Here is a 12,801-nt window from a genome sequence, read left to right as displayed (position 1 = left end):
GGGCACCTGTGCTTTCCCACAGACGGAACATCTCATGGCACTTGTTCTCGGCAGAGCCTCTTTCTGAAAAGGCAAACATCCGGCTCCTTCTCCCACAAGGAAGGTGGCAGCCCTGAAAGATGATGCAGGTCCTTATCTTTCCTGTGCAGCCTATTCACAGGCACAACAGCACCGGGGATCTGTGCTTTCCCACAGATGGAATGTCTCATGGCACTCGTCCTCGGCAGAGGGTCTTTCCAAAATGGCAAACATCCAGCTTCTTCTCCCACAAGAAAGATGGCAGCCCTTTAAGATGATGCAGGTCTTTATCTTTCCCATGCAGCCTATTCACAGGCACAACAGCACTGGGGATCTGTGTTTTCCCACAAACCTTTTCACAAGGTATTCAGCATGGACTTTACAGTAAATATTTATGCAAAGGACTTGGCTACATTTGCATTATGTGCTCTTCCTCTCTTAGAACTGTGCACTGCATAATCAGCTCATGAAATTTCTAAATCCCACCCTGTTTGCAGTACATGACAGGACAATAGCAAGCCTGGAGGAAGAGGCATTTGTGCAAGGCTTTGTGGCAGACCAACTACAAGTCACTTCAGGATACGGAAGCCTGCTGAGGACCACAGCAAAGAGATGGTCTAGATCTCTTTCAATGATATGTCTGTTGGGTTTGTTCCTACAACTCCCATACCTGTTGGAGCGTCTTGTATTTCCCATTCCTATGTTGTATCTTCTTTACTAGGACATAACCAGTTCAGAGAAAGCAGCCGGCATACGTGGAGACCCAGGCTTCTGCTAGGTGCAAGTCTGTCCTGCATACAAAGCACACAGGCGAGCAAGCTGAGTAAGGAATAAGGGGGGCTAGAAAAGACAAGGAAGATGGGAGAATCCTGCTGCCCCCCCAGGAAATATCTGTGTAAAATAATCTGGATTGGAAGTATCACATTTGAATCATATCTGAATGAGTCTCAGTGAGGTGAATGTCAGGGGAACTGCACAAATACATAGAGGGGGCTTTTATTAGCAATTTTCCCTCAGTCTGTCTAGAGGTCCTAATATTGTCAAGGGGCATAAAGGCTGACATATTCACTTACATCAACATGAAAGCCTTTCTCAAGAATACCAAAAAATGTGAACTGTCATAAGAAACAAACAGATTTCTTAAAATGTTCAGAGGGAGGAGCAGGTGAAGGGGGAAAGAAAAAAATTAGCTACCAAAAGATAACAAACTCAGTTTGAAATGGGTGGAAGTGTTTCCATGAATATCAAGGCCTTTGGACTGCCCCTAAATGCATCGTAATTGGATGAACACATTCATAGAATCATAGAATGGTTTGGGTTGGAAGCGACCTTAAAGATCATCTAGTCGCAACCCCCATGCCATGGGCAGAGGCACCTTCCACTGGACCAGGCTGCTCAAAGCCCCATCCAACCTGGCCTTGAACACTTCCAGGGATGGGGCATCCACAACCTCTCTGGGCAACTTGTTCCAGTGCCTCATCACCCTCACAGTGAAGAACTTCTTCCTTACATCTAATCTAAATCTACCCTCTTTAAGTTTAAAGCCATTACCCCTTGTCCTATCACTACACGCCCTTGTAAAAAGTCCCTCTCCAGCTTTCTTGTAGGCCTCCTTTAGGTACTGGAAGGCTGCTATAAGGTCTCTCTTGAGCATTCTCTTCTCCAGACTGAACAACCCTGATTCTCTCAGCCTGTCTTCATAGAAGAGGTGCTCCAGCCCTCTGATCATCTTCATGGCCCTCCTCTGGACTTGCTCCAACAGGTCTATGTCCTTCTTATGCTGGGGGCCCCAGAGCTGGGGTCTCACAAGAGCAGAGTAGAGGGGCAAAATCACCTCCCTCAATCTGCTGGTCATGCTTCTTTTGATGCAGCCCAGGATGCAATTGGCTTTCTGGGCTGCAAGCACATATTGCTGGGTCATGTTGAGCTTCTTGTCAACCAACACCCCCAAGTGCTTCTCCACAGAGCTGCTCTCAACCTACTCATCACCCAGCCTGTATTTGTGCTTGGGATTGCCCCAATCCATGTGCAGGACCTTGCACTTGGCCTTGTTGAACTTCATGAGGTTCACATGGGCCCACCTCTCAAGGTCTCTCTGGATGGCATCCCTTCCCTTCAGCAAGTTGACTGCACCACACAGCTTGGTGTCATCAGCAAACTTGCTGAGGGTGCACTCAATCCCACTGTCCATGTCACTGACAAAGATGTTGAACAGCACTAGTCCCAATACTGACCCCTGAGGAATGCCACTTGTCACTGGTCTTTACTCAGACATCAAGCCGTTGACCACAACTCTTTGAGTGGAACCATCCAGCCAATTCCTTATCCACTGAGTAGTCCATATGTCAAATCCATGTCTCTCCAATTTAGAGACAAAGATGTCATGCATGACAGTGTCAAGTGCTTTGCACAAGTCCAGGTGGATGATGTCAGTTGCTCCTCCCTTATCCAACAACACTGTAACCCCATCATAGAAGACCACCAAATTTGTCGGGCACAATTTGCCCTTAGTGAAGCCATGTTGGCTGTCACCAACCACCACCTTATTTTCCATGTGCCTTAGCATAGTTTCCAGGAGGATCTGCTCCACGGTCTTGACAGGCACAGAGGTGAGACTGACTGGCCTGTAGTTCCCTGGGTCTTTCTTTTTTCCCCTTTTTAAAAATGGGTGTTATGTTTCCCCTTTTCCAGTCAGTGGGAACTTCACTGGACCGCCACAACTTCTCAAATATGATGGATGGTGGCTTAGTCACTTCATCCGCCAGTTCCTTCAGGACCTGTGGATGCATCTCATCAGGTCCCATGGACTTGTGCACTTTCAGGTTCCTTAGATGGTCTCGAACCTGATCTTCTCCTACAGCGGGTGGTTCTTCATTCTCCCAGTCCCTGCCTTTGCCTTCTGTGACTTGGGTGGCGTGGCTGGAGCACTTGCCAGTGAAGACTGAGGCAAAAAAAGTCATTGAGTACCTCAGCCTTCCCCATGTCCCAGGTAACCAGGTCTCCTGTTTCCTTCCAGAGAGGGCCCCCATTTTCCCTAATCTTCCTTTTATCACCAATGTACCTATCACTTTTCTTGTTGCCCTTGATGTCCCTGGCCAGATTTAATTCTATCAGGGCTTTAGCTTTCCTAACCTGATCCCTGGCTGCTCAAACAATTTCTCTGTATGCCTCCCAGGCTACCTGTCCTTGCTTCCATTTCCTGTAGGCTTTTTGTGTTTGACTTTGTCCAGGAGCTCCTTGTTCATCCATGCAGGCCTCCTGGCATTTTTGCCTGACTTCATTTTTGTTGGGATGCATTGGTCCTGAGCTTGAAGAAGGTGAATCCTTGACCAGCTTTCTTGGGCCCCTCTTCCCTTCAGGGCTTTATCCCATGGTGCTCTACCAAGCAGATCATGGTACTCTACCAATCAGATCCCTGAAGAGGCCAAAGTCTGCTCTCCTGAAATCCAGGGTAGCGAGCTTACTGTTGGCCCTCTTCGCTGCCCGAAGGATCTGAACTCCACCATTTCATGGTCACTGCAGCCCAGGCTGCCCTTGAGCTTCACACTCCCCACCAGCCCCTCCTTGCTGGTGAGAGCAAGGTCCAGCATAGCTCCTCTACCACTTGGAGAAGGAAGTTATCACATTCCAGGGACCTCTTGGATTGCTTATGCCCTGCTGTGTTGTCCCTGCAACAGATATCAGGGTAATTGAAGTCCCCCATGCGGACCAGGGCTTGTAAATGGGAGGCTGCTCCTATCTGTCTATAGAGGCCCTCATCCGCTCAGTCTTCCTGGTTGGGTGGCCTGTAGCAGACCCCCACTGTAATGTCACCTGTCCCTGCCCTCCCTTCAATCCTGACCCATAAGCTCTCGATCAGCTCCTCATCCATCCCATTGCATGGCAGTAAGACACAGTTATAAGTGTATGCATGGGATGACTGGAAGTAAATGGTTAAGTCTAAACTGTTTTGCAGACTCCTCCCAATTCCACAAAATATACCACCTTTGAAAAGAAAAAAAAAAAAACAAAACAGTATAACAGTGACAGCAAATTGAGAAGCACTTTTTTTTTTTTTTTTTTTAACGCAGTTCTAGGCAATAAAAATAGACTGACCTTCCAAAGCTGCAAGGCTGACCTTTACAGTGGGGTACAGTTAATGACTTTGGTGTTGAGAAGCTTGGAGCAACTGTCCTAGGTATTCTGCAATATAAAGCAACGGTAAGGGCTCTGTAGTGACAGAGGTTCAGATAACAGTGCGCTTCAAAACAAGGGGGTTGTTTTTTCGGTTTTGTTGGTTTTGTTTTTTTTAAACCACCTTACCTCTTGGTCAAAGACAGATCCCCCGAGTTTGTAATCTTGTCCACATACTATATATAGCACTTAAACCCTAGCTGACATCATGTTTTTTTCTACAGCGCAGCCTATCAGAAAGGAGTTGGCTGCCTAGCCGCTCTGCGCCCGCAACGCGGCGGGAGGCAGCGGGCTCCTGCCCGCGCCGGCCCGGGGCAGCAAGGCGGGATCGCTGAGGAAGCCCCCCGGAGCGGCGTTTACATCACGGCAAGGAGCGGCTGGGCCCAACGGCGTCAGCCCGGCTACTTCAGGCAGCCGTTAAAGTCGCATTTTCCTCAGCGGAATGCCCGTTAAATCGCACAGAGCTTTGGTTTCAGGTGCCTGAGCCCCCTCGGTGGGCGGTCTCTCGTGCCGGTACGCACGAGCCGCGTGTAAAGGCGCTGGTGGGGGCCATGGCTGTAAAGGCAGGGGCAGTAGATCAGGTAGCACCACGTTGCGTTCCCCGAAAGCCCCGGGGTGCTCCCGGGCCCGGACTCGCGGACAGCTCGGCCCACCCGCAGCCGTGACAGCGCCGACGACGGGGGTCGCTTCTGAGGTAAACCCTCCCCTCAGGGCTCGCTCCCCGGGGCGGGGCGGGGCGGGGCGGGGCGGAGCGGGGCGGGACAGGCCCGACAGGGGCGGGGCGGAGAGGGGAGGGGAGGGGCAGACCCAGCCGGCCCGGCCCGGCCCGGCCCGGCCGCCCGCACCGCTGCCGGGGCGGGCCCTGCGCTCTCGCGGGAGCTGCGCCGGCGCCGCCCGTCTCCGTGCGCGGCCGCGGCGGAACCAATAAAGTTTGTTTCAAAAAAAGCGAGAAAAGGGAAGGAAAAAAAAAAAAAAAGCGGTTCCGCCGAGTCTGTCGCGGCTGCTGGCGAGTGCGTGAGTGACTGCCCGCCCGGCCAGCCCGGGGCTGCCGCAGCAGGCGAGGGCGGACGGGCTGCTCCAGCCCCCGCCCCGGCCCCGGCCCCGGCTGCGCTCGGCCTCGGCAGCCGTCGCCCTCAGCGGGGAGCTGCGCCTCCGCCGCTCTCCGGGCCCGCTCGTGAGTATGGTGGGACGGCTGAGGCGGGCACCGCTTCCCACAGAGGCAGGGCGGTGATAAGGGGCCTGGCGGTGACTCCCGGCAGCACCGGGGCGAGCGGGGAGAGTGACAGCTGTCAGGCTCTCCCCCCCTCCCCGGGGGGCGGCTCTGGCTGCGGGCCGGGCCGCGCTGTGGGACGGGGAGCTGGTCTGCGGTGCTGCCGGCGGCAGTCCACGGCCAGGGGAGGGCTGGGTGCCTCCTGACAGCTCCCTCATACCCTCCTCCCCCTCCTCCCTGCCCTGCAGCGCCTCGTCCCCTCACTTCCCCGGGGCCGGGGAACATGTAAGCGAGACGGGCAGCGTGAGGCGTTCCCAAACAGACGCCGTCCTCCCGGGGGTCGCCGCTGACCTGTGGGTTTTTGTTTGTGTTCCCTCACGGCAGGGCTCGCTTCTCCCTCCCTGAAGTGAGTCTCCTGGCGCGGGAGGAGCGCCGGGCAGACGGCCGCAGCCATGCCGAGCGGTAAGGAGACGCGGCTGCTGCACCTCAGCGAGATGGAGAAGCTGGACAAAACCCTCTTCAGGCTGGAGCAAGGTAGGTCGGGGGCGGCGGGCTGCGGCCTCCTCAGCCTCCTCCTCCTGCTCCTTCTCGGCGGGGAGCCCCCAGGGCCGGGTGAACGGGAAATGGCCGGGCGGGCACTCGCCACCTTCTTCGGGCGGCAGTGGAAAGGGAGCTCAGCCTGCGGTGTTCTTCTTTTCTTCCTTACTTTTTTCCATGTTCTAATGTGAAACAATTCCTGACATGCTTGCTTCCACTGCAGAGCTCTATGGGCTCTAGTTGCGGTCCAGTCTGTCTCATAAAACGCTTGAGAAATGAGGAGTAGATCGGCTAGGAGCCGTCAGTCTTCATGGGAATGAAGTGTGAAGCATTTTTTTAGACAGGCCCTGCAGAACAGGACCTCTCCTTTTATAACCTGTACTTCAGTGACCCGAAAAAGTCCTCATAAGTCAAGCTCTCTAGTATTTATCTGCAACCTGTTATGCAGCACCCCATCTTTAATATTACAATTTTGAAACATATCAGTAATACTAACATTTTGCAAAGTGTGAGGTAATGTTTCAGAATATGGGATCTTTAGCTCCTCCTAAATCCTATCTTGCCTGTCAGATTTCTTATAGCTGTGCTATGTTAGTATTGTGGCTGCATACTTCTAAGAACTTGACGTTATTTCTCTCTGAAAGTGTTTTAATTCTATTTGCAAAAAAAACCCCAAACCCAACCAAAACAAACAAGCCCCCAAAACAAACCAAACAAAAAACCACCCTACTAATTCATCCATTATTATGCTGGTCAGCAAATTCAGACTATAAAACTAAAGCCACTGTCTTTAGAAACAACTTTTAATGGTGCAACAGTTCTTATTACTCATGAAATTTTGTGGGGTTTATTGCTTTATGTTACTGATCTAAGAACGTGATATCAAAGTGGTTTAGTAGAGGAGCAAGATTTTGGTTCTTGAGAATAATAATTCTCTTCAACTATATTGATTTCAAAATTTTCTGACAGTCTAGTCTAAGAAAATGTCAGTAGTGAAGAAGTGCAGGGTTGACTTTAACCTCTATTTTTAACTCATCCTTCCAGTTGTGTAAATTTTGTTGGAAGGAGTCACACAGAAGTGTATGGCTATCAAACATTCAGAGTGCCTCTGCTGCTAGCAGTCTCTGAGAGGGCATAGCTAATTTTGAGCACAGCATTCCTGATGTCAGTATGACTGTTACAGGAAATAAGATATCAATGGCATATATCCCTGTGCTCTAATTTTAGTAATCCCTGTAATAAATGTCAGGGCAGTACTGGGGAGAGTGTACTTAACCTTCCAAAAGTGATTGATTTTTTTGTTGTTGTTCAATCAATCAAATGAGCTTCATTTTACCTGACAGACATTCAGATCCTAAACCCACTGCTTTACATAGTGGGTTTTGGTGCAGTGGTAATTATGTTAATATGAGAAACTGTGAGCTTGGTGAGTCTTACATTTAGATGTATTCAGACATTGAATTCTGGTATTAGAATCCCCATGATTCTACATAATAAGCAAGTGACTTTTTTTCAACTTAAGATACTGGAACTTCATATTGTTTGGGGGGTTTTATGCTTTTAATTCATTATCTGTGTATTAATAACTTTCTCTTTTTACAAATACTCAGGTTTCTTTTACTCCCAATTTTGTAGACTGCTAGGGCTGGTAGGTGTTTTACTACAGTTAACTACACGACTGGCACGTAATTTAGTAAAAGTTATTGTGCAAGCCCTTATACCTGTTTCAGTCACTTGAAAGGACCTTGTAATTAGCCATGCACATAATTAGCCATGCACATGATGGTGGCCCTCAAAACTGCAAGTGGAAACCTATTCTGAAATCTGTTGACTGAATTTTTCATACGCAACTGAACAGACTACAGTATGGTTTAAGGTCCTAATATTTTAACTTAATTTTGTTCTCATTATCAAGGATATCTTAAGCCTAAATACTGTTCTTTTCTCTCTGTGTGTGACCTGCAGCCTGTATGCAAACTCCCTTTGATTCGTTGAGCGCTCTGAACGTTTAAATTTGTTTGTACATTGCAGGTTACACACAAGTATATATAATTTTACAGTTAAAAGCATAAGGAACGTAGCATTGTTTAGTGAACCCTCAATGGGGAATGAAGGGATTTGAAACATTTCTGGTTTGAAATGTGTTCCTAATTTTTCGTCAGATGTTTTCATGGGTCAGCTTAGTATATAGACTTGGTAAACCTAAATATTTAAATACTACGTAATCCAAAATTTGCATAAAATTGTATGTAGTCTGCTAATCATGGTGTTTTGCTATATTTTGTTTTTAAGACATTTTATATAGCAAAGAGGAGCAAATTGGAAAGGGGATGAACAGTGCCGTATAAGTAAAGGAAAAGGACTATATATAAAATGTGCAAAGAACAACGTTAGGAAAGTAGGGAGAGCTGATGCTGTAGAAGTATACCATTCTGCTGAAATTCTTGGCAGATATGTTGGTGTACTTTCTTTTTAACGTAATATCAAATTATGATTTGTAATTACAGAATAGAAACATCTAGTCTGTCTGATAAAGTGATTTTATCTTTTTTCTTGAGGTTTTGAACTACAGTTCCGATTGGGCCCAACTCTTCAAGGCAAGCCTGTTACCGTGTACACAAATTATCCAGCTTCTGGAGAAGTATTTGATCGCCACAAGTTCAGGATGCTGTCATGGCACAATCCCACAGGAAAAGAAGACGACTCTGACAAATACTGCAAGCTGGATCTCCAAATTTCTGGGTCATACCAGTACTATTTCAGTCTTGGGTAAGTGAAATTCTATACTTATAGCCAAATGCAGTCTGCTCCCTTAGTCTACATTTTAACCTGAAGAAATCACTATAAGACTGAAAACATTTTTTCCCAAGCATTTTTCAAATTGCAACCATGGGACCTATCTGAATCTGCTAATGAAAGACAGTACCTGTGGTGGTTGTTTAATACTTTCTGATGCAGAGATATTCTGGGGAATATACAGAACAAAGTTGATTAATTTTCTGTGAATGTTGGAAAGGCAAGCGATTTTTTACAAGTTTTCAAAGTCATCAGTATTCTGAGTGTCTGATCCTTCATTGACTTCGAAGGTTCTTTTCTGTTTTTCTAACACAGAGGTTCTGGCATTCTTCACAGTTCTTTATTTCCTCCTTTGTTTCAACAGGACAAGTGCAGAAGAGAATGCCAGTATCTGTAATGATTATAGTCTGGTATTCTGAGTTTCTGGAAAATGGGTGGTTAAATTCCCTCAGGCTTAAAAGGGCATTTAGCTCAGGTATCTTCCTGAGAATGGTGCTCCAAGGAGAGGTCTCTGTATAGGAGATGGGCAGTCATGCTTTCTTTGTTTCTGTCTATATCCTAAAAGGAGGAACCAGTACTCTGTCTCAGAAAGTAACAAAGGTATCTCACTTTTGCAGAGAGTTTAAAGCTCTGCATCCCTATTGTATTCTTGCAAGTCCTGTAGAGAGATGATGCCTAAGAGATGAACATCTCTTCAGTGTTTCCTTTTTTCTTCAGGTGCGCTGCAGTCCTGTTCCCCACCTCCCCCCAACCTCTGTACTGGGCTACTGTGTTTTTGAAATAGCTTGTGCTTGTTGGATTCTCTTTCTGAAACTGATTGGTACAATGGTTGTTTACTATGCCAATGCAAATTAATTTTTCCTAGAAATGAAAAAAGTGGTGGAGGTTACATAGTCGTGGATCCTATTTTACATGTTGGAGCTGATAATCATGTGCTACCTTTGGATTGTGTTACACTCCAGACGTTCCTTGCTAAGTGTCTGGGACCGTTTCATGAATGGGAAGATAGGCTTAAAGTTGCAAAAGAAACAGGTAATGCCAATACACATATTAAAGGATATACATGTTTGTCTTATGATCAAAACCCAAAGTTACACTGAAGAGCTTCAGTGTGAACACCTCGTTTATTCTTTATTTTGTAGACTAAATATTTTCCACTATATTCAATTTAGTTAATAGATTAAGTCAGTGAAATGATTAAAATATTTGCAGAGGTGCGAAAATTCAGGGATTTGGTAATATGGGAAACCACTTTTGTTTATCGTTTTGATTCCAGATAGACTTGGAAGTTTGTAGAACTGACAGGGTGATTTTTAAACCTTGTGTTATGTAGAATTTCAAGGGGAAGATTCTGATTAGTTTACACTAGTTATTCCAAACACTAGTTTTAAGTACATGTTATAACTGCTACTTATTATGCTTCTTTCAATTAACTTTGACTGAAATTTGTTTTTCTTATTAAATGGCTTCTTACTATGTAGGTTACAACATGATTCATTTTACACCACTGCAGAAGCTTGGACTGTCTAGATCATGTTATTCACTGGCTGATCAGTTAGAAGTAAATCCTGAATTTTCAAGCCATAATAAAAAGTGCACTTGGAGTGATATAGGAGCTCTTGTGGAAAAATTGAAAAATGAATGGAATATGCTTTGCATCACAGATGTAGTCTACAATCATACTGGTATGATTTTTGTGTGTGTTAATAACAAGATTGGTCCTATAATTATATTTCATTATTTGCCTTAACTTCTCCCTCTTGAACCCATCTTTTAGTAGCTGTTTTAAGGAACTTAGTTGCTTCTCTCTTTGAATCTCTCAGATCCAGGACAACTCTTTATAATTCTAACTGATATGTCTCCATAACAGATGTGAAAGAATTTAGTATTGTTACTGAAAGAGTGAATAGAGCCCTTCTTAGAGAGAATTAATGAACTGTGCATGCGTCTGTATTTTTATAATATGCTTATTTTTATGATCTGCTCTGTGTAGCTCCCAAGTAAATGAATGGAATCCATGTTATTAATTACTGGGTGAACATAAACTGAGTACTTGTTAAACAGGGTATTATTCTTGTAGCTGCTTAAAAGTAACTGCTCTAATTTAGATCTAGCATACAGACAACAAACAACAGGGACAAGAGACTAGAATTAAGCAATGGAGGAAATGTTACAGTTCAGTCTGTGGGGAAAGGAAAAAAAGGGATAGCTTTGTGTTTGGGGGGGAGTTTTTTAAGCATAGATATGCCAATGCATTGAAGGCTTTACTTCTGTTAATTGCTTGAGGGACAGTGGGTTTTCTTCAGTATGATCTGATGAAATTTAAATTATAGTACTTCTTCATTTGTAATTTTGCTGATTATTTAGATAACAAGTTTACTTTAATTATAATGCAGTTTTCATCTTAAGCTGTAATCCTAAAGATCACAATAACTAGCATTCTCATAGCAAAGAGTACAACAAATGGTTATTTATGTTGATGTTAGAGTCTTCTGAGGCTTAAAAAAAACCTTAACCACAGATATCTGTGAATTTGAAGCTTTATTTGCTTTATTACTTTGGCGTTGACTGCTGCCAAACATTCCTATCCAATCAGTCTGCAATGCAGTGTAGGCACTGTTGTTTGCCCTATCTGTTTGTTGAGAAGTTACTAAGTATAGTTATTGGCTATGTGTCTGAGGGAACTAGGCTTTTAAACATACTCCCAGTTTCGGATAAAAAATTTCTTGTACTTTATCAACTGCAAGTCCAGTGTCTTTCACACATGCTCGAGATCCTGTCATCTTTTTACTGTGTATATTTGCATGCTACCAAGGAGAATATTTTTATGGACAGAAATACATAACTAATTATTAGATTCCAAAATAGATGTAAGAAGAAAAACGTCACATTATTTAGCTACATTTGTAGAAGGACTTTTTCAGGTTACATTCAGAGTTCAAAGTAATCTTCATTGGAGTAGATGACTAAACAATTATACTATGGTGAAAGGATGTTTAGAAGTGCCTTCTAACAGGATAGAAATAGTCAGATGACCATGGTCCTGACTTACATCAATAAGCAAGGTATACTTGATGGTTTTGTTTCTTGCTTTCAAACTTTAAAACTCGATTTCTGCCTGCCCCTTTGTTGTTCATAATCAAGACCTTTTGATTTACAACTGAGTCCAAACTTTGTTAAATGCCAAATTTAGCATAAGCAGAAAGATACGTAGATAAATGTCTGAATAAGCGATAATGTGGTATATGCCTGTGGAACTTTGTGGGGGGGCTTTTGAAATAAGAAAATAGGCAAATAGTTTTTGGGGTTCTTTTTGTCTGGATCTTGATTAGATGGGAATTTAACTTTTTATTATTATTATTTTAATTGAACAGTAATTTCTAGTAGTTAAATTAGTTCATTCCTACACATTAGGGTGATTTAATTGTAAAACATGTTTCATAGACCCATTTGAATATAAGACACAAAATGTGTAGTCAGTTATTTTGAGCAGATTATGGATACTTGCATATCATTATTAATTCTGCAGCATGTCTGCGTTAAAAGCTTAAATTGTCTCACAGTAAATCCTCTAATGCTGGTAATTCTAACAGCTCATGACCCCTCAGCTTACAGTGGTTTTATCCATTGGTGGTTTCTGCTTTCTAGCTGAGACCACTGTATAAAAGTGGCAATGCTTCCCCTGTGTTCCTGCTGTAAAGTCAGACCACTCACTCTCAATATTAAGCGGTTAAGCTAAGGTGTTTGGTTTTTACACTCAGGGAGAATGGACTGCTTGCACAGTAGAGAATGGTGGGAATCGTTTTTTTATGTTAACGTCTGTTAGGCTCTAATGAACGCCAGTGTCTATGGCCTGACTTTAAAAGTAAAGTAGATGCATGTGCTAACGTTAAATATAGATGCACCTTTGGCATGTTAGCTGGAGTATCGTAGATAAATTTGCAAACCCTGCCTGGTAACTGGGTAGATGTGCCCTTTTTGGGCTGCCATTTCCTTCAGGGCATTCAAACACCCTCAAATAAGAAATACTGTGTTCACTGGCATTTACTTTTCACCAGGAGATAGAA

The 12,801-nt window shown here is 44.6% G+C and overlaps 1 protein-coding gene across 2 annotated transcripts in view; it reads left to right on the top strand.

The window, feature by feature from the left end:
- Window positions 1-5,197: 5,197 nt before the first annotated feature.
- Window positions 5,198-12,801, top strand: part of AGL (amylo-alpha-1, 6-glucosidase, 4-alpha-glucanotransferase) — a 38,296-nt gene continuing 30,692 nt past the window's right edge. Inside the window, exons 1-5 of one of the 2 annotated variants that reach the window (XM_049808656.1) lie at window positions 5,198-5,365; window positions 5,786-5,935; window positions 8,497-8,707; window positions 9,600-9,766; window positions 10,216-10,419. In XM_049808656.1, the coding sequence (XP_049664613.1) occupies window positions 5,854-5,935; window positions 8,497-8,707; window positions 9,600-9,766; window positions 10,216-10,419 (664 nt within the window). In that variant the 5' untranslated portion in view covers window positions 5,198-5,365; window positions 5,786-5,853. Of the gene's footprint in view, window positions 5,366-5,541; window positions 5,687-5,785; window positions 5,936-8,496; window positions 8,708-9,599; window positions 9,767-10,215; window positions 10,420-12,801 lie in introns of those variants that run through there. The other variant, XM_049808657.1, reaches the window with a different exon arrangement.

This window comes from Accipiter gentilis, chromosome 8 (assembly GCF_929443795.1).
Source record: "Accipiter gentilis chromosome 8, bAccGen1.1, whole genome shotgun sequence".
Classification (NCBI taxonomy): domain Eukaryota; kingdom Metazoa; phylum Chordata; class Aves; order Accipitriformes; family Accipitridae; genus Astur; species Astur gentilis.
This window is presented reverse-complemented; position numbering and strand designations above follow the sequence as displayed.